At 36.2% G+C, this 27,583-nt stretch overlaps 1 protein-coding gene across 5 annotated transcripts in view; it reads left to right on the forward strand.

Annotated features, from left to right (window-relative positions):
- The window catches only part of fgf13a (fibroblast growth factor 13a), a 111,495-nt gene that overhangs the window by 79,600 nt on the left and 4,312 nt on the right, over positions 1-27,583 (forward strand). For all 5 annotated transcript variants that reach the window (XM_053505772.1, XM_053505775.1, XM_053505774.1 and 2 more), the window contains 2 exons: positions 2,643-2,753; positions 15,265-15,368. In XM_053505772.1, the coding sequence (XP_053361747.1) occupies positions 2,643-2,753; positions 15,265-15,368 (215 nt within the window). The remainder of the gene's footprint in view (positions 1-2,642; positions 2,754-15,264; positions 15,369-27,583) is intronic.

Consider the following 27,583-nt stretch of genomic DNA (forward strand, 5'->3'; position numbering starts at 1 on the left):
TGTTAGATCAGGTTGAGGCAACAAAGACCCTGTGAAGGTGGTTTTAATGTTTAAAAAAAATAATTATGGCATGATCAGGTCTGTTTAGTATTAAATATCTCCACAGAAATTCCAGTATGCTTCTAGACAAATGATTTCCCTGGTACATGATTTAATAATGTGTTAATGGAGATTAATTGAGACACTGTCTTACTTTAAAAATTGTCAGCTGTGGACACTCCCAAAATAAAGTGCATAGGTAGACATTGGACATCAGTGTTTATGTGTTTAAGCTTTAACGTAATTATAGAATGTTACAACACTAAAGGACCATTTTATCATTGTAACTCAGGTCCCTTGAGGTAAGCGGGTGCTGCAGAGTTCACAATGACTCATCATTCTCTTTCAACTTGGAAAACAGAGTTCCATTAGTTTCATTTCATCCGTTTATTCTTTCACAATTCTATAAAAAAAAAAGATTCAATAAAACATGAAGGAATTGAATGCAAGCCAAATAATGCTGTGATTAGATCTTCTCCACACTTTTCAAGCTATTCATTACAACGTTTTTCAATTCCACCCCTGTTCCACCCCTGTTCATCACAGTTGTACAAGCATAAAATAGGATTTTGAAAAATGCACGCCAAATTTCACAGGCAGTTTTTGTGTTCAACTATTTATTCCTCATTGCTTCCAAACCATCTCATCTCTGGTCAGAAAGTTTGTAAATCATAGTGTAAGAACCATAAATTCCTTTAAAACCTGAATTCTTATGAACAATATGTCTACTAATAGTATAAATATATAATATAAAAACATCACCTCTCAAACTAGTCAAACTAGCTTGGACGTCAGCACTCATTGTTCAGTGAAAATGATCTTGATGATTATCCCTTATTGTGTATTGTACTTTGGTAATTGCAGTAACCTTGGTGTATTTACTTCAGTGGACATTTATGGCCACTATCTAAATATAAAACATATTTTAACATATTAGCTATCAAAATAGGTGTCTCATGTGGATAACAGCAGTTAATTTTAGACTTGGTGCTTAGCTTTAGCTAAGTTTCTCAGACTAGACTAAAGTAGCTTAAATATGGCAATCAAATCATAGCCTAATTGTTATAATAGCCTATAGGCATTTATGTCATATGTGAATGACATTTACATTATGTTACATTTGGGCATGAGCCATGTCAAAATATCCAAAACTATGTATTAAAAAAGATCATCCGAAATATTGGCAACAATAGACAGATTTATCATATAAATATATACACTACCGTTCAAAAGTTTGGGGTCACTTTCTAACTCCATAATCTTTCCTGAATTTTATTTCTTTCTACATTGTAAAGGAATGCTGAAGGCGTCCAAAAAATGCATTAATCTCCTTTGAACAGTTAATGGTGAGATGTTTCTGCTACTTATGCTCTGTAAAGACTTCATAATGCCTTTAATCTGAGGTGCTGTTAATTGGTCATTTTTCAGGCTGATAACTCTAAATGAACTTCTCGTCTGCGGCAGAGGTAGGTTTTGGTCTCGCCCTCCTGGGATGGCCTTCATGAGAGACAGTTTCATTTTGGTGCTCGATGGATTTTGCAAATGCACTTGACAATACTGTTCTTGCAAGAACTATTACAGAAAGACTGACCTTTGTGTCTTAAAATAACAACAAACTGTTGTTTTTCTTGTTGTTATGTAATTACCTAATTCCATATGTGTTATTTTATAGTTTTGAAATTCCCAGTATTGTTGTAGAATGTACAAAAAAACAAAGAAATTTGCAAGTGACCCCAAACTTTTGAACGGTAGTGTATGTATATATATATATATATATATATATATATATATAATGGGTGATTATGACCTGTACCATACACCTAAGATGGCCAATTTTATTCTCTATGGCCTCATGTTAATACGAGTATAAGCTTTACTTTATGTTATTTTGGCTGCTACTTGCCCAAACTCAAAAGCAGGCACCATGATAAAATTGTGAAGATGCTCATGTCAGCTCCTTAGAGAATAAATAAAATCTTCCACCTTCATCTACTAGTTCCAGGACAATTTCTACAGAGGAATTCTGGTGTGGCAGAAGTCCTCTGAAGCTCCATCTTAGCATCTTAGTCCCAGTAATGAAAAGCTGATCTTGTAGCTTGAAAAGACTTTTGCCTCTTTTTAGATCCAGAACAAGATTCTGAACAGAACTATGTTCAGTACAAAGTAGATAGCGCATCTAAGGGAAGAAGAATTAGAGGCTAAAAGGCAGGTCAGAAGACCGAAGAGATTAAATGGGTTGAATAAAATAGTAGAAAACACCAAAATGAAAAATGCAGGAAGGGAAGCCATGTAATAATGGTGAAAAATAGTGAAATATGCACATGATTAAGACATGATTACAGTACAGGCAACTAGCAAGCAAAAGCTGTATATATAAGGATTTGAAATATGTGGGTTATTTTGCAATGTGTTTTTTTTTTTCTCTAACTCTTGTTTTTTTCTGTGGTTGATTTCTGTGTTGTAGTGTAAATCCCTAAATCATGTTTAACCCTACTGTTGCCTAATGCTATACACACCCAGTTAGACTCATTACACCAGCGCCTCTCACACACTCTCTCTCTCTCTCTCTCTCTCTCTCTCGCTCTCTCTCTCCCTGTCTCTAGAGCCCCAGCTGAAGGGGATTGTGACGAAGCTGTACAGTCGCCAGGGCTTCCATTTGCAACTTCAAGCAGATGGAACCATTGACGGAACTAAAGAGGAGGACAGCAGTTTCAGTAAGTTAGCTCAAGGCTTCCTTCAGCTTTCTGATTCCATCTCTCACTATGCACTGAAATGTAATCACATCCCACAAATGCACCTACTGTAGTTTACAGTACTTCAAATAAGCCAGGTTCCCTTTGATATGTCTGCTTGTGTTAGATTGTGGATTGGATTGGTGCTAGTATTTTCTCTGAAAAGAAGCTCTGCCCTTTCCATGCATCCTTTTCAATCTCTCTTTCTAACTCTGTCTCTCACATGCACACACGTTCATGCAAAAACATATTCATAACAATGTTGTAGTTTTCTATAAGACTGAAGGTAAACATACAGTACCACTATCCAAAAAAATGCGAGGACTGAGTTGACCTGCTTAAATTTAATTTCCTTTGCTCTTAAATATTTGGAGAACCAGCCTTATTCATCTAACAAGCAAATGCTTGAGTGTTGGAATTAATGTGTAAACTCTGAGTCATTAAACTGTCATTTGAAGAGGATTTCTGTCCTTACCCAGTGTCTGTTTGTTCCTAATTTACATACCACCAATGCCACATTCTCCATGCATGCCTCCTCCTGTACACAAAGCATGACCCAATTTATAAAATGTGACTGAAATGACGGGGCACGATGTTGAGAAAAAGAAGAATTACTTATAGGAAAGATATATTTTTATTAATATAATCTTTTGGCAGGTTCTGGGTCTTTGTACAGACAAGCACAAAGTAGCCTGTTATTGGATGGAAACTCACAAAAAAGCTTACATTGTGTCATCTCTGTACAGATCATTATTAACAATTTAAAAGTGAATAGGATATTACCCCAAAAGTATAAGAGCAAGAGGAAACAGAATAGAAGCTCTATTCAAAGGAATAAATTACAGAAATGAAAGAATGAAAAGAATAAAAAGGAAGATTAAAAATGAAGAAAAAAATCACGTTGATTCTAACATATTTGGATTTATTTTAGAGATCCTATTTTTTCATAATCATGTTATTAACCTGCAATTCAAAACAGTCAGATAGCCTATGGCAGAAAATTGCCAGAATTTCACTATTAGAACTGTTATTACTGGTGCTGTTGATGTTGCATTCGATGAGAATGGTAATTTAAACAGCTGTTCAAGATGTTACACTAAAACTCACTTAATCTTAAGCAGAAATATGTCAAACATAAAATAGATGAATACCAGCACTAAAAAAGTGTACAACCATTTCTATAGAATAAAAAAAAAAGAGATCTTTAATTTTACAGTCAGGTTCACTTTGTTTATTATACAAATAAGAAAAATTAGACCATCATGACCTGGATTTACTTAAAAACTTTATTGGTATAGATGATACAATTGATAAAAAATGCTTTTAATAAAACTAAATCCTGTTCTAAAGGATTTTGCATTCTTTTTGTTCTTACAGTACCCTTGCATAATGCTAGCTGTACTGATCATGCAGTTTTTTTTTATCATACATTATCGTTTGTAGAGATGTTTTTAAATCATCATGATTCCAGTCAGTCACTTTAGTTTGCTGATATCATTCATGTCAGGAGAGGTTTGCTTAGAGACCAAGAATTACATTGTGATTGATCAATGTGTCTAGAGCACTTTTTGCAAATATGACTCAAATGTAAAAAATTGATTTGCTTGGAAAACTAATATTCCTACTGTTTTATCCATGGTGATATAAAAAGCAGCCAGAACCAAATCCCAAATCCAAGTCACTGAGAACATTATCTTCACTTTGCTCTGTGCTGATTTTAGCTCATCAGCACTGGGTGGTTAGTCAGTAGCATCAACACCACTATCTCCTTACTGGCAGGGGTCATGTCTCTGGGACTTTTAGTTATCTTTGTCCTAGCAGAGAAGAAATAACCTGGCCATGTGTCTGGAACCCTCTCAGGCTGAGACATAAACAGGTGCTACCTGTTTGGCATCTGTGCTATATCACTATGCCACAAACTGGATATGACAGCCCATAGCCTGTAAATAAGCGTACACCTTTTTTGTTGGTCCATGAGCCATGATGCCTCTCATTCTCTGCAACTGAACATCAGTTCTGAGTAGATTAAATGATTCTATGGGGTATTAAATTTATTTCATCTCAGGACAAGGAAGCATATATGCTTAAAAAGTAGAGCTCATCAAGTTTTATGGCTGTTTTATATTTAAGCACTAATTAAATGCTGACTTGGTACCTGGATTAGTCTGCTTTATCAAAACTGAATAGCACCTGCCTTTATGTTCAAGCTAATGTTATTTACTTTAGATTATGGTCACAGCTACTAGATGTACCAGCGGTATTATATTACAGAAATGAATGGGATCTATGTGTATGCTATATGACTAGAAGCTTTCTGTCCTGATTATCAGCCACTCCCTATTTTTAAGCCACTACTGGCTTGCATGGCCAATTTATCTGGAGTGAAACATTATTGAATTATATAACAGCTTGCTTTCGTTTCTCATCAAATGCTTAAATGGAGAGACAGAAAAGTGGTTGCTAGAGTGAAGAAGTTGAAAAAAATCATCTATCTATCGCTCACACTGCCAAAATAGCATTGTTAGGAGCTGGCTGCTGTTGTCTCCATAGCAACGGCTGTTTTGTGTGTGTGTGTGTGTGTGTGTGTGTGTCTGGCCATGCTCGTGTTTGTTTGAGGAAATGAGGCTTGCTCACATGCACAAAATATATTTCCTTTATTATTATTATTATTATTATTATTATTATTGTTGTTGTTGTTGATATTGTTATTATTATTATAGTAAGGTTTGTTCTTCATTAAAATATATGTTTGATGTTAATAGTAATACATTACAATGAATATTTAGTGATTTTCACAGTGATTAATTAACTTTGGTATTTTGTTCCATAAGTGAGTGATGTAGTACTGTTCAGGTACATGTAAAAAGATAAAAATGCCATTTGGCCTAAAAAGTGTCAAGATTCTGAGGAAATATTACAATTGGCAAATATTTCTAAACCTTTATGCCATTGAGACAGTGATTAGTTTGATGATTAGTTTGAATTGTAACGAATTCTTAACGAAAAGAAGGTATAAAGGTTTATTTAAGCTTATCCAATAATAAGGATTGTCAACAAACAGGTTTAGATAGCTAATGGACAAAGTTACATACATATAAATAAAAAGTGTATTCTTTTAGCTTAATTTATACACACACAACCTTTTTCAAGGAACCAGATGCAGTTGGACAAAAATAAGCCTGTAGAGTTCACAATGCAGACAGGTATTGACCCAAAATCATATTTCTAAAGCAACTGAAGACTTTTTTAAGAAGTTGAATGTTATGTTCTACAAAGGCCAAATCAGGCACTTGAACTGACCCTATTTGAGTATCACCAGGCAAACCCAGTGTCTGGAGTTGTATATGGGTTCTTCAGGCAGTCCATGAAAGCAAAGGATTTACAACTAACAATTAAAAATAACAATTAATTTTATGACTGTTAGTTTGTTCGATTACTTTTCGTCTCTAATTAGGTTGCACAATTATAATGCTATTAGAAATGCAGTTATTCCCACATTGGTCACCTTATTTGGTCATAAAAACCTTCAAACTAAAAATCAACTATTTAAAGTAAAAAGTCAACTATTTAAATATTGCTGGAATGCACTATTTGTATGTAATATGTAGTTTCAACTTTTAGATACAGTGGTAGACAGCTAAAATAATAACTTTTCCAATGACAGCATCCAAATATTTTGGTCCTTTCAACAACAAAAAACAAAGATCATGTGAACAAAATGAATGATGATGCAAATGTACATACATCTATGCTGTAGCTCTATATGAAATGACCCAACCTTTGTATTAAATTAGGTAATAACACATACTCTTTTTAATCAGCTGTTTTATATGTTTGTCCCTAATGGTGCTTAATTATAAGTTAAATTAATGTCAAAAGCCACTTTAAAACAGATTTGAATATTATAATGAATATGTTTTTTATGTCTTATCCATCATCATCCATCATGTGACTCTCTGCTCTCTACTATAATAAGTCCCATCACAAATAAATAAATAAATAAATAAATAAATAAATAAAAAATAAAAAAACTCAGGGACTGTAACTTGGGACTGTAGGTCTGCAGGTGAGAAATGCGACCATAGAGGACATGTGTCAGGAAAATAAGAAACAGAGCAGCTACCACCCTTATGGACCTCACAGGCCCACACAAGTAATTACTGCAAGCGGGCCATTTGGGACCGCAAGCCATCACTGAGAGCACAGCCAACCGTGGAGAGAAAGCCAAACTGACTTGGCCAAAAGAAAACCCTGACAAAGCTGCTTATTTGCATCTATTTTGTAAACTGTCCTTTAAATCAAATCTATTACTACTGTACCATGCAAAAATAGCAAAATGTACATCAATAGAAGAAACAGATGCATTTAAATCTTAGCAAACCCTTAAAAGGTTTGTTCTGGCTAACTAGTCTGCGACAGTATATTGCTTAGCTAGCTAACAACCAGCTCTCTTTGTATTGCTAGTCACCTGGCACTGCTTTGGTTTACCGGATTAATTATCTCATAGTAATCATAATTATTCTATTTAACATTTAAGACATGTGTTTGAAATACACTTTAGTAAACCTAGGTTAGGGGAAATACTTCAGTGCTTGGTCAGTAATTCAAGCACATTGACAGTATGATCAGTCAGCCAAAGAAGATTTCAGATAATGTGTGCCTTACAGGAAGCTTGTTCATTGCAGTATCTGTTTCATGACTAAATGTAAAAGCGTCTAGCCTCCAAAGCTGGTTATAAAGCTAAAGAGCACATAAAAGGCTTCCTAATGGCAACTAACATCCACAGAGTTGATGCTTACAAGTATGATACAAATGTGAATAGAGGAAATACCACCATCCTGTATTCATTACAGGAAGCTGGTTCATTTGGGCATTTGAAGACTTAAGGCGAATTCAACTGGTCTTAGGGTTAAGAGCATACAAAAGGTCTTACATTGACACGGTTGATGATTCCAAGAATAAATGTAAACGTATTATTTAAATACACTGTCATATTTTATTTACTACTTGATAACAGTATACACAGTTGTGCAGTATGTGCAGATGCACAAATACAAATACAGCTGGGTAGTGTGCTACGGCATGTACTAGCATTACAGTTGGAGAATTTTTCATTACTTCATCTAGCAAACATCAGTATATGGGATTTTTAGTCTTTTTGCTGTTATTCAGAAGCTTACAAAATAAGTTTTTGATGAAGAAAGAAGGTTAAAAGGAATGCTGGTACTTATGGTTTTCAAAATGGCCCAGTTAGACTGGACCATTACACCTCTACATGAGGTACATGTACAATTCTACATGACAAGACCTCTAAATCAATATTCACTTTGTATTTGAAAATCATTTTGTATATCACTTTGTATGCCTTTTTCCTTATATAATTATATCAAAGTATGTATACAGTGGGGGAAATAATGGGAAGTATTTGATCTCCTACAGATTTTGAAACAGAATATCAACCAAAAATCCAGAAAAAGCACATGATACAAATGTTATGAATTAAGTTGCATTTCAATGAGGGAAATAAGTATTTGATCCCCTACCAACCAGCAATAATTCTGTCTCTCACAGACTGGTTATGTGCTCTTGTGGTACACATATTAATTTAAGAAGGTGCTCCTAACAACAATGTGGTATGTGTATAAAAGCCACCTGTCCACAAAATCTCTATCTTCCATTCAAACCTCACCACCATCGGCAAATCAGAAGAGCTGTCAAAGCAAGTCAGGAACAAGATTTTAGACCTGCACAAGGCTGGAATGGGCTACAAGACTTGGTGAGAAGGAGACAACTGCTGAAGTGATTATTTACAAATGGAAGAAATACCATTAAGCCATTGAGATTTCACCTCATGGAGTAAGAATAATTATGAGAAAAATGAGGGACCATCCCAGGACGACACGGGAGGAGCTTGTGAATGATCTCAAGGCAGTTGGTACAAACCATTGGTAACGCAATACACCTGCATGGATTGAAATCCTTCAGCGCAGCAAGGCTTCCCCTCCTCAAGAAGACACATTACAGACCCGTCTGAGGTTTGCCAATGAACAGAGAAAGATTGGAATAAACTGCTGTGGTCAGATGAGACCAAAATTGAGCTCTTTGTCATCAACTCGACTTGCTGTTTTTGGAGGAAGAAAAATGCTGACTATGACACTTAGAACACCACAGTCCCTACAGTCTAGCACAGAGGTGGAAACATTATGCTTTGGGTCTGTTTCTCTGCTAAAGGTACAGATTGACTTTGCTGCACTGAGGGGCCAATGGATGAGGCCATGTGTTGTAAAATTTTGGATACAAAACCACCTGAAGATGGGTTGTGGATTTCCAGCATGAAAATGACTCCAAACATACTGCCAAGGCAACTAAGGAGTGGCTCAAGAATAAGCACAATAAGGTCATGAAGTGGTCTAGCCAGTCTTCAAACCTTAATCCAATAGAAAATTCACGGCGAGAGCTGTAACTTCGAGATTTCCCTCATTGAAATGCAACTTAATTCATAACATCTGTATCATGTGATTTTTCTGTATTTTTGGTTGATATTCTGTCTCAATCCTTTACCATAAACCTATGATAAAAATTATAGACCCTTCATTCCTTTGTAAGTGGGTAAACTTAGAAAATCTGTTGGGGATCAAATACTTATTTCCCCCACTGTAAGTATAATTATTTCACCTTTTTACTCTTAGGGCAATGAGATGTTTTTTTTTTTAACTGTAGTAACAAGTTTAAATCAATGATAAATTGATTTAAAAAAAGAGACAAATGAGTAATTCACTTTGCTCAGAAAGGTTTAACGAAGCATTTTACATTTATTAGAAGAAAAATAAGTGAAAAAGTAAATTCCAGTGAAATTATTATAATTTAGTTTGTGCAAGGAGCTACATTTATGAATAAACAATCACATGTATGTACACAGTGCCAGTTACATCCTGAGCCCACATTACATAAAGCTAGGGTTATATGAGTTGAAACAATGAATGCTAAATGCATAATAAAAAGAATGGAAAAAAATCTTCCTGCTGTTTCCATCCTTAGCTCTGATTAGGTTTGTGTTTGGAGCAAAGTAAACACTCATCTTGGTCACTAAATGTCATGTTTGGCTGCTTCATTGCATTATGTCTCTTTCCACTGAGAACTTAATTCGATTTGCAATCAATGTGTCTGGACTTGAGGCCTTTCCTTCTGTTAACCTGAAATCTAATTAGTGTTAACGTGTCTTTTTCACCTTTTCTAATGTCAGTTTGTATTTCCATCTAATTAGGTCTGTCATATATGTGAGAAGGTCTGTTCCATAATAAAGTTTGTTAAAGAAACCATAGATAAACTGTTATTAAATCTGTTTTTAAAAGGTACAGTGGTTTATAAAAGACAGTGATTTTTTTATTATTAATGTAGAGTATACAGTATGTGTGTAAAGGGGGATGTTTGACATTCGTTGAGTAATCAACACTCTACTGTCTGGTTCTATTTTAAGTGTTCCCTTAGAGGAACAATACAACTTGTCTTTCTCAACTTTTGTAATATCAGTTTGTACATGTATCTATTCTTACTTCTTACAGGTTATATAGCCTTAAAGGACACACAAATCGCAAAACCTTTAATCATTCTAGACTCAACATTATTTGCAATTATATTGTGTGGCTATTGGGGATTTTAAATCAAGTTATAATTTATTCAAATGAAGTGTTGGAGATAAGACGCTGGTGTGTCATATGCTTTAACCGTTTCTATGTACTGTAGGTTCAATTCTGAGGTACAGGGGGAATCACGTGGTGGTTTGGTTTTCTACTTGTTTTTTAGAAATCCTGCTGTATTTGTGCTCAGCTGCTCTATTAGCTGCAGGTAATTGACTCTCTCACAAGCAAATCCATGGCAATCCCTCCAGAATGAGATACACCTGCGTCTTTGTATTTTGTGTTGTGTGTTGTGTGTGTGTGTGTGTGTGTTTGAATTTTATTTTATTTTTGTATTTTATATTTTTGTATTAGCCATGCAATGGTTTTGTTGCTGTACTAGCCTGTAGTACTAACCCCTTTTTAACTGGCTCTCCAGCTTGATGCTATTCTGAGACTCTGCTCTGTTTGTAAGAGCATGAGGATATGTGTTTGAAGAGGACTACAAAGCACAGTTGCTCTGGAGAAAAGAATAAGTAATGCAGCATGAGCGCTGTCAGTCCTAGCTTACAACTGCTGCTATGAAACAGCCACACCCTACATAGCTCATTCATTTTTGAACGTGTCTTTTCCCCCAACCCGGTGAGATTTGCCTCAAAGTGCAGGCTAGACAGATGAGTGATCTCTGCAGGTGGACCCCAGCACAGCTGAGACAGGCTCTTAGATGTGGGATTAGTGAAACGAGTTGAGGTTGACAAAAGGGACGAGCTCCACCCAATCGCCCTAACAGTAGCCTGGGCAGAGCTGCTGCGTGGAGCCACAGTGTGCAAGAGCAGCACTGCTGAAGTCATCTCTCTGCATCAAATATTAACCAGTGCTGTGCATCTCTCTCTGATGAAAGCTATGGGGAAAAGCCAACATGAAGTGCTGCTACAGAGAAGAGACATATAAAATTAAGTGATGGGTGTGGTTCTGAAAAATTGTATTTTTATTATAATTTTGATTAAATCCACATTAACTTTATGTTTAATTATAAAAAGGGAGCAAAAATAAGATGGATTTCAAAGAGCAGATGTTTCTGGATTGACATGCAAGCGTGTTTCTTTCATAGAAAGCACTTTAACAACACCGTTAAAATAATAATAATAATAATAATAATGATGGAAATAAATAAATAAATAAATAATTAAATAAATAAATAGAAGTTTTTAGTTTGTTAAATTTAGCTACACATAGTGTGGGAGTAATAACAGTAGTGCATTTCAGAGTTCAAGGAGAAACCTGCCTAGCAAATACTATCTTAACGAATAAACTGAACGATTGAGACTGCAGAATAGATGGTATTTCTGTTATATACAGATTACAGGTTAGAATGTTATACAATCTCTGATAGACACAAATGCTAATGTGTTCTTATTTCTCTTAAGCTGATGCTTGTTTACGAATATTCTCGGCATGCCAGCACTTCCTTCGGTAGCTGGCTGTATTACTTTCCCTTACTAGCACATGGAGACTGTATGAAAAGGAGAGATTGTTAGCTTTTTGGCTTATGGCATGGGAGACAGACAAAGGTCCAGGGCAATTTGGCATTTTCAGTGTTTCCAGGCAGACAGACCTTCAGTATGGCTCACTACCTCTATTCATCTGAGTTTGAAAAGAGAGAGAAGAAATGTCAAAAAGTGAAAAAAAAAAAAGCCACGTTCATTTTTCATCATTGGTTTTGAATTCATTTACTTGCAGTGAAAGGGCCAGATTCTGGAGAAAACATAATAAATCATCCAGCTGAGAAAAATATTGCATTAGGTCAGTGGTCCACATGACATTTTTACAACATTGATAAGTTTGGCAGGTATTATATCCAGTATTGTTTTATAGCCAGTTATAATTGTAAGTCTTATCTAAATGGCATTTTGAATGTATTGTATGGACCATTCAGGCCAGCATTTTCAGATACAGTAGATTCACTGAGCAGAGGTTTTATGATCTAATTATAATCACTGTTTATAAGTCTATAACTGTTGTTGCTGTTGTTGAAAATAATCTTCTAGTGCAGAGCATTATGCTACACTGTACTGTAAAATGAAACAATAACTTTAATATAGAGTCGATTACAAATAAAGTCTTCCTTGTAATTGAAACCGGCAGAACATTCGGCTCCTGTTTACTCTTGAGTGCTCGCATTTTGCTCCGTGAGATCTACTGCTGATCCTGATTGCCTTGTTTTGGTCCATCTCTTCAGCTGATGTCTTGTCAGACTGCATCAGTTTGGTCTTATTAACTGTGTCACCAATGTGCCTTCTTGGTGGTCAATGTTTTTACCTAACTATTAGCTGCAATATGTTTAAGTGTACTTTCACGCTAAAGTCTCATGCATGGACCCAAACAAGAGCCCAACTTTTGTATAATGTAAACACTCCATACTGTGTGTGTTATGCTCAAATCTACTTTACAAATGTGGTTCTAACCACTGTATGGTGGCCTCAGGCACCGGTCAAACATGACATCATCAACACCGTCTGTGGTGCACAGCACACACTGATCCCATCCTACTGTACAACCATAGCTGATAAAGTACATGAGAGGGTCATGCTTTACATTTACAATTAACAGACAATAACCTGAATATAGTAAAACTTACCGCTTAGAGACCTGAATATAAGTTATGGACAGTCAGAATAGAGCCACACTTTTTCCCAAGGTATTCTCCCATAGCTAGCTCAGATTTGATACTTGATGAGAAAGCCATCCAATGCAGTATGTTTAATACACACAAATGTTGCTGTTATTCTATCAGTGGTCTTTGTGCCTTTTTTGTGCCTTTTTGGGCAAATAAAATGGCAACATCAGTAAGTAGCACGCTGTGAGTAGGAGTATTCTAAACATCACAAATACCAGAAAAATCCGTACAGCAGGTTTGTAATTAAAATATCAAAATTTTATAAGACAGAAGACAGAAAGATGGAATCTCTTTTACACATTTAGACTCATGAGACTGCACAAAAAAAATCTAAATGTGAATTTTCATAATAGGTCTTTAATATTAAAGCAGAGATATACAGTATTTATGTATGTAGTTTATTTATATTGCTAAAATTACATTAGAAAGGCATCTCTGTACTATATATATACTGTATTGATCACTCATCTATATTTATCTGATAATATACCTTATAAAATTACTATGAGCATTCAATACTTTAAATATACAGTAACTCAACGCTGTGGCCTTTAATCGTAATTGAACCACATTCTTAAACAGGGACCACTATTTTTGCAAGTATTTTGCTAGGCTAAATACACTTCCAGTATAATTTGTTTTATTTAATGCTGTCCATGTGATGGGTATGTGTATACAGAGAAAAAAAACAAGGATGAGCAAAACCCCACCTTCAAACTCTCCAACATTCAAAATACAGAAAATGACATATTAACAGTATGTTTTTAATTTCTAAGATGTACGGGGCAATTACAATCTTACAAAAATGTAAACTTTTAAAGAACTGCTTTTCATTTTTCAAGAATTTCCTTACTTACTTTTAAATAGGTATTTTATTAAGTAGTTTCTTTTTTTTTTCTTTATTTTTGCAAATTATTTTTTATTGAACAATTATATGTTAACATATAAAAAAATCACTAAAAGAAGTATATCTTTATACTTAGCATAACAAAGGAAAAGAAAAATGTAACAAACATTAAGTAGTTTCTTTATAAAATATTATTAAATGTACCCAAGGCACAGTGGCCTAGTGGTTAGCTCTGTGGCCTTGCAGCACAGTTGTCTCGGTTTGATTCCCTCCTTGGGCCTGTGTGCATGAAGTTTGCATGTTCTACTCATGCTTGTTGGGTTTTCATCTGGGTATTCCGGTTTCCTCCTATAGTCCAAAGACATGCAGATTAGGCTTATTGTTCTTTCCTAATTACCCGTGGTGTGTGTGTGTGTGTGTGTGTGTGTGCCCTGCAATTGATCAATATATTAATATATGTACTTGCTAGGATTTAAGTTCAGTAGATTTACAAAATACTTTGTCAAATTTCCCAAAAAAAAAAAAAATTATGAGCAAAACACAACATAAGGCTTTCTTTTAAGATAAACATTAACTTTAAAGTTCAAAATGAAGTGCTCCAACAAGACAAAATGAATTCAAAATCAATACTGTATCATAGTAACTGTACAAAATCAACAAGTATTTTAAAAACAACTTTTGTTATGACTCATGAAGTGTATGTTGCAAAGTAACTGTGCAACAAATATCACAAAAAAAATGCAAAAACTTGGCAAAGGCTGTGATAGAACTGATATGTTAGGAAGAATGCGTGTGGGGTGTGCTAAGAGGGAGGAAACAAAATGTTGGATGTAGTTCTTATGGGTGAGAATACAAGTTATGTGATAGTATTATAATCAACTTACTCTAAGCAGATTTGTCCTTTTTTTCTCTATTTTATTAATGTATTAAATATACACAATTGGACCACTTAATGTCTTTAAATGGATTGCTTTATCACTGTTATCCAAAGCATACTGTATATAACATTTTTTTTCCTTTCTTACCTTACAAGAGGACTGCAGATTAAATGAACAGGAAAAACAGACCTGTCTCACTGTACTTACTGTACACATAATACATTGTATTCATAGAAATATAATAAAGCTAAATGTTTGGAAGCATATCTTTTTTACTATTTGTAGGAGTGACCAGGTTGCCTTCAATATGGATGTCAGCGTTTGCTAATTACTCAGTCTGTTTATGTGTTACAGCCTTCTGAACACTTCTACACAGAGAGCTCTATGGACACAGACTGTACTGGTGGAAGTGTGCTATTTTTAACGTTCTTTATGTAAATTAGTTAATGCCTGTTTCTCTGTGTCTCGTTTGCAGCTATGTTCAACCTCATTCCAGTGGGTTTGCGAGTGGTAGCCATCCAGGGCGTCCAGACCAAACTGTACCTGGCCATGAACAGTGAAGGCTACCTATACACATCAGTAAGTAGCATCAGCTCATTTAAACAAGAGACAGTGTAACAAGAGGCATGCAATGCAGGAAAGTTTTTTAAAAAAGCACACAAACACAAGCACACACACACACAGCATGCACTTAAATGACATTTTAGACGATATAGTTCAGCCTCTATCAACATGCACAGACATACACCAACATTTATCACCTCTGTGTGGTTGCATAAATTATTATGGAAAATGTCAAATGTTCTGACACTCCTCCCTCTCTCTCACTTACGCTTTTACATGCATGTATAAAAAAAATATATGATGCATGTTCTCCTGATTACTCCTTCACTCCATATGGCTCCCAGTCAGAGCTGTGCAGCTGGGCTTGTGAATCAGAATATGGATGCTCTACATAACAACCTCAAATCCTTCCAAGCATCAGACAAATGAATGCATTATGTCCCAGCTGAGAGGACACTAAGCACTTTTTTAGGATGTGTTTTGATTATTACCTTATGTCTAGGCTTTTTTTTTTTTTTTTGCTTGCTCTGAATCCTGGTTTATGATTGGCTTCTGAGTACCACCTCTTCTGAGAAACAAGAGTGAGGGAGTAGTACTGTAAACAGGAACATGAATATCTTAAGCACTCTTTGAACACAGCAAAAGTTGGCTCTCTGGCACCAGCACTAGTTGCTATGGTGATGCAAACACGAACCATACCCTACCACATTTTCATGAAGACCTACACATGCTCTTGAATTCTCCTATGACAGAAAATTATAGCCATGCATCGCTGCTATTGCTGACTGTCACTAACAAGATGAAAGACTTTTATAAGGTAACAAAACCATCTGGAACAATGGTGTGAACAAGGCAGCTAACGTCGCATGCCTGATAAAAGCATGTTCAGGTATAAAAAATACAGTCAGCTGCCTGCATCCTGCAAACAACTTCCTCCGTCCCTGCATCTCTGGTGGGCGTATGTGGGAAAAAAAAAATGACAGCAAGCCATGATTCTAACAGGACTGATGCAAAGAGGGAGTGTTTCTAAGAAAAGATCTCCAGGTGGCTGCTGTTTACTGCAGTTGCTTACTCTTACCATATATGTACACTCTTATTTCCCTCTTCTCATACATTTAATACACATCATCTATATGATAAATCATCAGAGTGATAATGTGGATGAGATTGAAAATGCAGTGGAGCAAAACCAACTCGCGTAAATACTGAATAAGGAAACAGGAATGAGGGCTCCTTACACTGATCTAATTATAGACCAGTGCATCTTTTCACAAACTCTATAATACACTTTAATGGAGCTGCAGATGCTTCATGATGCTTTGATGCTGTCCTATATGCTATGCAGCATATTGTGACTCAATATCAGAATTTTGTTTAAAAAAAAGGTATGTGACCAGATTGCAATGAATAATAAAGCAGTGTACAAAAGATTCTATAAAGATCAGTACTACCAAAATAGGCTAGTGGAGAATGAAACCATGCACGCATAAGTACACATGCACACACAAGAAAGGAAAGAAAGAATAAGAGAGAGAGAGAGAGAGATAGAGAGAGAGAGAGAAAGCACTTAACTCCACTCACCACCAGTCCTCTGTTCCCACTATGTGCTTTTTAATGATGCAAGCCACAGTGTGGGTGATTAAATTGCATGCGCAGACATGCTCATTAAATCGAATAAAGACACTCTAATCTTCCCATCTACACACATAACATTATGCAACACCAGAACAACCCCATGTTAGGTACAGACAGGTTGTATTTACTTGACAGCTATGTAGTAAGCAACTGAATTGGACAATTATATAGGCATTTATGCTTTATTATGACCTTAAACAATAAAATATGGGATGAATATACAAACAAGAATTTCAAGGTTTTTTTCTAATATACAAACAAAATATTGCTCAGCATCAACCTTGTCTTTGTTGTTATACGTATTGTATAACACATTATATGAAGAGTTTCACTGCATAATCAGATAATTTCATTTGGGTTATTCCACCCTTTCAAATGAAGTGGAAAGTAAGTGATATAAAAAATATCATATATAAATGATAAAATATTATGTAAAATCATTTTGTTATATGCAACGTTACTTTGCAAAAAGCTATGACTCCATCTCCCACAGTTTTTATTCACAATGGATAAAGCATCCAGTTGTGTTTGGGCTAATCCAATGATAGTGTTGGCTGAGGTTTATTAAAAAATTGTAAGAACATCATGTTTTAGTTGTTATTTTGTACTGAATTAAACAGCAAGTAGTAGCAGCAAATTAAGGAAAAAAGTGTTGTCCTAAAAAAAATTTTTTTTTAGATACAAAGATTGTTTTAATGATCATGATACATATTATAAGCAAAATATTATATACAAAATTTCAGTTTACAATATTAATGGGATGGTCATCTCTTATAGTGCATTTTAAGCGATTAGTTATGAAAAATGTTAATCTATTTTAATCGTTAAGAGTTCCTAAAACACGCCATGTTGCATATTTTTCCTGTGTAATCGAAATGTGCGTGTGTATAAAGCCAATCACTGCACATGTGCTCACAATTCGACTGTGTATGGCTAACAAGGAAATAAAAATTAAAAGTTAAATTTGTACCAAGTTCATTGTAAAAATACCAAATTTATTTAGCTCAGTGGGACTGCAGGAACATCATATGAGCTATAGGTTGAAAGCATTTTTATTTTTATTGCATTTGTTCTTGTGCGCTTCGGGTGACAAACGTAATAGTCAGAAAACTAAGACCTATGGTAATGTATTTTTATGCACCTCAATTTTGATTTTCCTTTTAATTGTGTGGTCAAGGCCTTAACCCATTTAAAATGCTGTTGCAGGACCTCAAGAGAGCTTACGTTATTTTTTTCCATTTGGCTTAATTTTTGTGAAATACAGAATAACATTTACAAAATGTCACAATATAAAAAGTTATATGTTGTTTGTTTGTGGTTGTATTTGCCTGTATTTAGATCCACTGCAGTTGGATGATGTTTTTTTTACGTGTTTACACAAAAACACATAGAATTAAAAGAGGGAGTACTAACTTTTAAACATGACTGTATACATCTTAATAGTGCCCTAAGGTTTATGACACTATGTTAAGATCGGACAGAACCAGACAAAGCTAACAAAACAGCTTCATAAAGAGTGCTTGCACCTCTTGTCTCTTGTACACAAATTAGTTGTGTGTCATTTGAGTGTTGTAATGTTATCTTTCTGCTCAATTTAATTTTGAGAAAATTGGCATAAGTGCATCATGGCTCCTAAAAGCCATGGATGGATGATTGCAGGAGAAAGAAGGAAAAAGATAGATATCGATTTAAAAAGTGAAAGAGCATTTCACCACTGTGCTTACATTACAGTTCCCCACATATCTTTGCTCAGTGTATAATATGTTCACATTACATCTTAATTGCATAAAGTTTTATTTCACTGAGGATGTTATGTGACATATACCTATAATTCATTACTGCTTAGTTGACTGTGATGGCAGTAACTGAGTGTAAAAGTTCTTTTTTTTTTAGCTTCAACATTCTCCAAAAAGCCACTGAATGCATTTCATTCACTCAGGGCAGCCAGTGAGTGTATGTAATTTCATTTCACTGATCACTGTGGAAATAAGCGCTGCGTTTGGCTTTCCATAATGCATTGGCTTTTTTGGCCAAAATGCCGTTGCTGAGTTTTGTAAAACCTGAAAGTTTAAAGCTTCTAAAATAATGTTACAGTATAAAGTTGTTTTTTTTTTTTTTTTTTTTTTTTCAAATTTGCCAAAACTACAGTATATTTGGGAATAAATTTGGGTTGTAGGTATACATTGCAATTCAGTTACATTAATATGCCAATAGCCCAACAGCAAACACTTTAAATCCAGTGCAAAAATTGGTGCGCAGTGAAAAGGACAGGAAAAGGCAAAAAAAAAAAAGAAAAGATTGAAAGAGAAACAGATTGAGTACATGTGTGGGCGAGTCAGAACGTACCCATGCAAATGTATTCAGCTATCAGTCTGACAGCAAATGGGAGAGAGAGATAATCAATTCAAAATGATCCTGATCCCCTTTTAGCTCTCCCCTGCTCTTTCTTTACAGTTCAGTACAGATTCTCTCCTCCCCTACAGAGCTAGGCATGCTCTTTATCCAGCACCCTTTGCTCTGCATTTGTCTACTGTATGTGCACATGGATGTGGAGCCCTACACCCACTAACAGACCTTGTTTTGAAAGTGAGACCAATTAGCACAGCTTAGGACTAGAAAAAAGAAAAATGTACACATTTAAGAGATCTAGAGATTTCTGTTTGCTGTTTTATTGTGTTTGCTGCTCTCACAGGTGTAAAAGCTTTGATTTTGATTTAACGAAAGCGAATATAATTGGCCACCATTTTATAAAGAAATCAATTCTGATGTGGGAACATTTATTTCTAATCCATTATATTTGACAAAGAGTTTATATTTTGACAAAGAGTATATAACAATGATACATTTAGAATTATGATTATTTATTGCAATTCTGTGATATATATTTTTTTTATTTACGTAGATCTTACTTGCGCCATAAAAAAAGAACATTATTTGTAGTATATTGAAGTACTCCCTGCCTATAATACACTGCACTGTGATATCTCTCATCAGATCTTGTTATATTGTTGAAACCACTGAGCCCTAAAGCATAAAATATGGCCCATTGATGGGGCGGCAATTCTAAGGCTTTCACACTAGGTAGCTTTGTACCATATACCCGATTGTAACTGGATCATCCCCACTGCCATTCAAGCTTTTACATAAGTAATTCTGATTAATATTCGAATATATGTGTACTGTATATATACACACTCCAATACAGTATAGACCTTGATGCTTTGTGATCTGCCAGTAAACATAAAGAGCATCAATCTTTGTGTTATGCCTAATATTACAAAACACACTCCTCTTTACTTGTCTTCTTTTCAACAATAGCCAGAGGTGTGCTGCATGCATATGCATATTTTGGAGAAGAAAGGCAGCAGTGATGATGTCACAAACCAAATATCAGTCCATTTTCATGTTTTAGTGCAGTTAGTGATGACACCTGATTCAAGCCATGTCCAAGAAAACCTAAACCGTGTTCACAATACTTAAACAACTTGGACTTTCGATCCGTGCCCGTGTCACTAGTGTGAAAACACACCCTAAGTGACTGGATTGTTTTTATGGTTGTGTGACAGTGTGGGTCTAAAGACAACATTAGGTGGAAGGAATAGTGTTGGATGGAAGGATGGAGTGGTAAATGAGCAAAATGGAGGTGCCTTTCAGCAGTGCCAAAGGGAGCCAGGAGGGACAGTGCCTGAGTGAAATAGATTCTGTCAGCTTTCACCATATAAATGGATGGAACTGGAGAACAAGAGTGTGATGGTAAAAGGGGAAGTGGGAGGGGGAGGGGGGAAACAATTAGATAGTGCAACTAATGAATAGGGATTGGGAATGTGGATTGCATGGTGTTAAAAAATATAGTGCGGAAGAAGAAGGTTTAGCGGGGGGAGGGGGGGTTCTAAATGCTATAGGTATTAAGCACTGTATATGAAATTAAGATATAGAGACAGAAAGTGAGACGGAAAATGCATTTCAGAGAAGGAAAATGCATTGTTCCCATCAAAGGAGCACCCTTATTGCACATGCACACACTTAAATTTCCAATGCAAGCATAAAACCTCTTTCTTAAACACAAAAAGCCTCATCTTTCTCAGACATGACGTTGCTTCTACTCGATAGGGAAGCCCTGTAACGAGGTAAAAAGAATGAAGGGAGGGGTAGTGCAGGATTTCCCTGGTTGCAAAGCTTCGAGCAGCGTGACTGCAGCTGCTGATACAATTATGCATGCAGATAGGATCAGAACCAGCACAATAACAAAGCACAGCCCACACTACCTTATGAATTTTTTTTTACACATGCAATTGTTAGTCTTTCTTATATGCGGTGGCTAGAATTTTGACTGTAGTCTTGCATTTTTTAAGAGTTCATTATTGCCTAAATGAATATTTAGACAATATTTTATTTAACAATGTTACAAAATCAATTGGATGAAGACACTGATTAGAAACATGCAGCTGGTTTTGGTGATTCTTTACATTCTTCTCTGATTTTCTGGATTCTGCATATCTCTTGCCATTATTGGCAAATTGTTGTCTGCAGTTTTTACCCCCCTTACTTTGCACACCACTTCCGTGCAACAGATTAGCCCTGAAGGGAAAGCCACTGCTAATATCGTCCTCTACCTGTCAATGTACCTTCAAGCTGTCCATGGCAATCCTGTAGATTGTTAGCACCCATTCTAGCTCTGACAGCCATCCTGTCTGGTTATGTGAGTGCTTGGCTTGAATGTGTTAATCATTTTAAACAGCATGTGCTCTCGACACCTGGTATTCAAACACTCGTTAGCACAACACAAGTGACACGATAGAAATTAGGACTCGCAGAGATGTGCCTCTTTAGGAATGAAGGATTGCTTGACGTCAAGGGTGTTTAGAAATGATTTGTTTTTAAATATTCTTTGATAATTTAAGTACATCTTGCTGTTTTATGTAGGTGGTGACATAACTGTCTGCCAGAAATTGCACACAAACTGACATGTTCACTAGGGGGCATAAAATATATGTACATACTGTCTGGCTAAAAAATCAGAAGGATCAAAGTATTGCAGAAGGGCCTGCATTAAGCAATTAGAACAACTAAGGAAATTTGACATTGCTGGAATTTGTTTGAAAAACCTCTAACACAGTATTAATCCTGGAAGAATAGTACTGAACCGTCAAGAAATTTGGTCAGAAACGGAGATCACTTAAATATTAGGTGATGTTGCATTTAATTTAAAAAAAATTTACAGTACAAATTACAGTTATCTTTACCAGTAAACATAATAGTATTTCCGCACACACAATGCAATAAGAACTTAAAGGATTTAAAATAAACAGTTGTCGGGCCAGAAGTAAACCAATCGTTAGTGAGACTAATTAGAAAAAAGTCTTTAATGTGCTAGGGAGCATAAAGAATGGATGTTGGAGCAATGGAAAATGTCTTCTTTTACAAAGCCTTGAATAATATAGCAAGACCCTAAATTTCTGACCATTTAAAGCCATACAGTTGCAGTCTCTCAGGCTTTTCTTATTGCTGTTTGATTTTTTTTAATAGTCTGTTAATCGTGTCTGGTGGCAGCACAGTATGGCGTTATATTCCTGCCACAATTCTGAGCGCGTGGTTTGGCATTTTGAGAGCAGACAAAGCACTCTATGCGCGTGCAATGTCTTCACTGCGCGCTCAACAGCTCGATTCTGCGCGTGCAGTTCCTCCCCTGCTCGCTCAACATGTTCTCCGCGCACGCGCGACTTCTCAATTCTGTGCGCGCTCAACTCTGTCTGCACGCGCGTGCAACGTTTGTTTTCTGTGCGCGCTCGACTCTGCCTGTACGCTCGCTCAACTTTGTCCAGTGTTACAAAACTGCCACAAAATTAGCCAATTACAGACTTCCACACACTACTTCTGATTGGCTGTTTCTCCTCCAATCAAGTGGCACTACTATCGACCGCTTAACGGAAGCATTGTAAATAAAGGTTTATAAGTGAAGCGGCCGAGTTGTCTGATTTGAATTTTAGTCGATGTAGTCTAACAATGAGCTATATGGATAATTAGATAAGTGAATAAAAACACACAATAGACAAACGAAACTGGTATATACTAATACTTCATTAAATAAAAATAAATACTATTATATTTGTTTATAATATTTATAAATAAATGCAAATTTATTTACATTGCTTCCCTTATATACTGTAATTTATTTTCATTTGTATATAATTATATATAATAATATAATTTTAATTTCTTATTATTTTCTTTTGATTTTGTAAAGCTGCTTTGAGACAATGACCATTTTAAAAGCACATATTGCCAGCTGATAGAGAAGGAACAGCCAATCAGAAGTAGTGTGTGGAAGTCTGTGATTGGCTGGTTTTGTGGCAGTTTTGTAACACTAGACAATGTTGAGCGAGCGTACAGGCAGAGTCGAGCGCGCACAGAAAACAAACGTTGCACGCGCGTGCAGACAGAGTTGAGCGCGCACAGAAAACAAACGTTGCACGCGCGTGCAGACAGAGTTGAGCGCGCACAGAAAACAAACGTTGCACGCGCGCACAGAATCGAGAAGTCGCGCGTGCGCGGAGAACATGTTGAGCGAGCAGGGGAGGAACTGCACGCGCAGAATCGAGCTGTTGAGCGCGCAGTGAAGACATTGCACGCGCATAGAGTGCTTTGTCTGCTCTCAAAATGTCAAACTACGCGCTCAGAATTGTGGCAGGAATATAACGCCATAGCACAGTGGTGTAGTAGTTAGTACTGTCACCTTGTGGTCCAGGGTCTGTGTTAGATTCTCGGCCAGGCTCGATTCCCATCTCTGTGTCCATGGAGTTTTCATGTTCTCCCTGTGCTTGGTGGGTTCAAGTACTCCGGTTTCCTTCCACAGTCCAATGACCTGCCGATTAAGCTAATTGGCATTCCCAAATTGCCTGTAGTGTGTGAATGAGTGTGTGTGCGTTTGTGTGTGTGTGTGCCCTGTGTTGGATTGGCACCCTATCCAGTTGTACCCCGTCTCGTGCCCTAAGCTGCCTGGGATAGGCTCCAGGCCCTCTGCGACCCTGAATACAGAATAAAGCAGTACAGACGATAAGTGAATAAGTAATTGTGTCAGCAGCTATTTTAGGATTGTACAGCACTTTGGTCAACTGTATTTTGTTTAAATGTGCTTAATAAATAAATTTGATTTGTGAGAGGTATGATTTAAGGTTGCTTAAGTGGATCAGGTCTAGACTTGATGTTAAGTGGCAGTAAAATGAAGTCAGCTGACTACCTGAATGTACAGAATGACCAGGTTATCACATAAACACATTTTTTCTTCCATGATGCCACAGGTATGAGGAATAATTTTCACAGATAAATTGGCCACCACATTGGCCAAAACGTAAGGTTTAAAGGTAACAGAATCTTAAACTGTGTCTTTTTTTATTATTATTTTGGCACAAAAGAATGCTGAATTCCTCCTTGGCATTAATGGTCAATAACATAGGAAATACACAAGATCAAGTAAATACCTTTTAAAACAGATACAGATACAGAAACCTGCTACAATGCAGAGATGTTAACCAGCCTCAAGGTACTGCATGAACAACACAGCACCTTGCATCTACAGTATGTGATGTATTACCTAATAGCTGAACCAGCGTAACATTGGGTTATCCAACACTGTCGTCTTTACTCTGATCTATCTAATGTGTATAGAAGAGATGTAGATAAGACTTTGAAGCAACAGAAAAATGAGGAAAGCTTCTGGATTCCAGCCTTTTTACAGCACTGCAGAGATCACAACTCGTCCCAGGCATCTAGCCAAATTATTGAATTTCTGTATTGTTTCTTGCGATCTATGCTTGCTCCAAGATCCCATGCATAAAATAAAATAAAAAATACCTGTATAAATATTAAACCCAGCAGCCTATTTCTCCAGTAATAACATTTGAGAGTATTGTTATTGTTAAGATCTTACAGATAGACCCCCACTGTTTGTTGACAGCTCCCATGTTTGTAGATAATGCAGTTATATGTAGATATACAGTTAATTGTAAGTGATACACCAACTGCCTAAAAACATACTGTCCTGTATACTGTTTGTTTGTAAACACAGAGATACAGCTATTTACCCCAAAAAAATCATCACAGATTTTAATCATGTTTCTGTTTCATAAAGAATTCAAAGGTGGGAACCCTTAGTCACGCTTAGTCACCCTTACAGTACTGTATGTGTCAGACATATGAGGAATCTAATATCTCAATTTTCCGTTACCAGTTTGTTAAACTACATCCTTTCAATTCCAGAAAATACACACCATCATTCGTCTAAAGAATGCACTGTAAGTTATGTGACACAAAAGTGAAAAATAAAGGCTTGGTGGCGACACATGCATCCAGTGTATAAGCAGGGAGAATAATCAGTCAACCCTTCTCCAGTAGCATTAGCACAATAAGATCACTGCTGATCCTTTTCAATTTGCCTGTTATGTCTTTCAAGCCATTTCTTCTTGGAAACAATAACAGAGCAATTAGAACCAAGACCACAAAACACATAAGCAGCTTCTTCTCTGATTTCATTAATCAATCAGTCCCAATACATCCCACTTACATAGACACTCAAATTGACTGGTAGTTTACAGTGCTTTTTCTACACATTCATTATGCATGCAATAATCTTTAAGCACATTTTCAATAGTAAATACACATATTTACTCTATCTGTGCATGCATCTATCTATTGTATTTACTGCATCTACATTTGGGCATTTATTGGCTTGGTGGTAGACTCACCTGCCATGTGGTGACCTGGGTTTGATTCCCAGCCACTGATCCCAAGCCTGGATAAAAATGGAAGGGTTGTGTCAGGAAGGGCATCTGATTTAAAACATGTGCCAAGTTGTGTGTGGATTGGATGGTCTGCTGTGGTGACCCTTTGAGGACCAAAGATTTTTACAGATCATGAGTTGCAGACACATCTAAAAATTAACTGTTCAAAGCTGATTATTGCATAGTTTGAACACCTTCAGCACTGCCTTACAATTTTGTCACCAAAATATTATAGTTGCCCTCTTACTTGTGTGTTCTTTTTTTAAATATTTTTATTGTTGTTCCACTCATGTTGTTAAGCGCATCAAGTGACAGATTCCATCATTGCTAATGCTAGTTTTTACAAAGCTGGGCAGTTGCAGGGCTCAAATCCCTTGTCCCTCCGATCAGCAACCCAGAGCCTCAGTCACCTGAGTCACCACTCCCCCTAAATCTGTCTTACCTCTGCACTATTGGGGTCTTTAAATGTCTGTGTATGAGCGTTCAGAATGATAAATTCTACAACAAATTGTTTGTGGATACGCAATTTTGTTTTGTAGTTTCTATTAAATACCTGGTAATGCACACCATGTTTGCCATATTTTAATGTTGATAGTCCTCAGGACAATTAATGTTTTCTTAAAGATTTATGTATTTTACATATATTTTAGTATAAAAAACACAATAAATGTATCATTATTTTGGCCGAATGTTTAAACAATATAGATAACATACATTCCCTAAAATAAATGTGTTTAAAGAAAATAAAAGTATAATGTGCTAATTATTCACAAGCATCAAAATATCTCACTATATTATTATTATTATTATTATTATTATTATTATTCATAATATCTCGTGTGCCTTTTGTTTTTTTACTTTTGTGTTTAGCACAGGGTGATAAAGTGTGGTGGGTGGAAAACACTGATTGTGTGAGAAGGAACATTTCAACAAATAATTATAAATATAGTGGATGGCAGTAGAATGGACATCCAGCTGAAAGTTGCCTTTGTTTGTTTTGTCTTCGGTAAGCTTTAATGAGTTGTGTGTGTGCAGGACAGCTAAAGAGAAAATGAGAGGATGTGGAGGTAATCAAATGCAGAGTTTTTCTCTTTATGTCATGACACCATTCTCTTCTCTCAGAATGATGACTGTTGCTTGGTGCAGTAGGCAGTCTGCATTAGATCAATATTGTTGGGAGGGAAGCTGTATCCTAATGAGCAACTGTGGTCATGCAGGGTTGTTTTATAGTAATGCTACCAATTTTCACAATTCCACAGAGTGAATTGATTCTTTTAGGAAGACGGTTCGGAATGGAAATAGATTGCTTATAAAAACCAACGAGATAAAAGACTACAAGAAACGGGGGATTTTATTTCTCAGAAATAGTAAAAGAGTAACAAACAAATAGGAGGATGAAGGGAATCTTAAAAAGGCAGAGAGAAAAGATAACGTGAACCAAAAAATCATTGGTCTTAGCTGGGACAGAACAAAGAGAGTGCAATCATATAAGTTAAAGGTAAAGCATATGCATCAGTGTGTGTGTGTGTGTGTGTGTGTGTGTGTGTGTGTGTGTGTGTGTGTGTGTGTGTGTGTGTGTTTGCATATACCGATCAGCCATAACATTACAAATCTTGTGGCACATATTGTGTAGGTTTCCCTTGTGCTTCTTGGGCATCTCTGGCCCCTGTGGGCATGACTCCAGAAGACGTCTGGGGTGTCCTGTAGTGTCTGGCACCTAGATATTGGCACCAGATCCTTTGGTGGGGCCTCGGAGCATCGGCCTTGTTTGTCTTGCGCTTCAGTGAGATCTGGGTTTTCTTTTTGAGAGTTCGGGGA

Source organism: Clarias gariepinus, chromosome 10 (assembly GCF_024256425.1).
Source record: "Clarias gariepinus isolate MV-2021 ecotype Netherlands chromosome 10, CGAR_prim_01v2, whole genome shotgun sequence".
In the NCBI taxonomy this organism is placed as follows: domain Eukaryota; kingdom Metazoa; phylum Chordata; class Actinopteri; order Siluriformes; family Clariidae; genus Clarias; species Clarias gariepinus.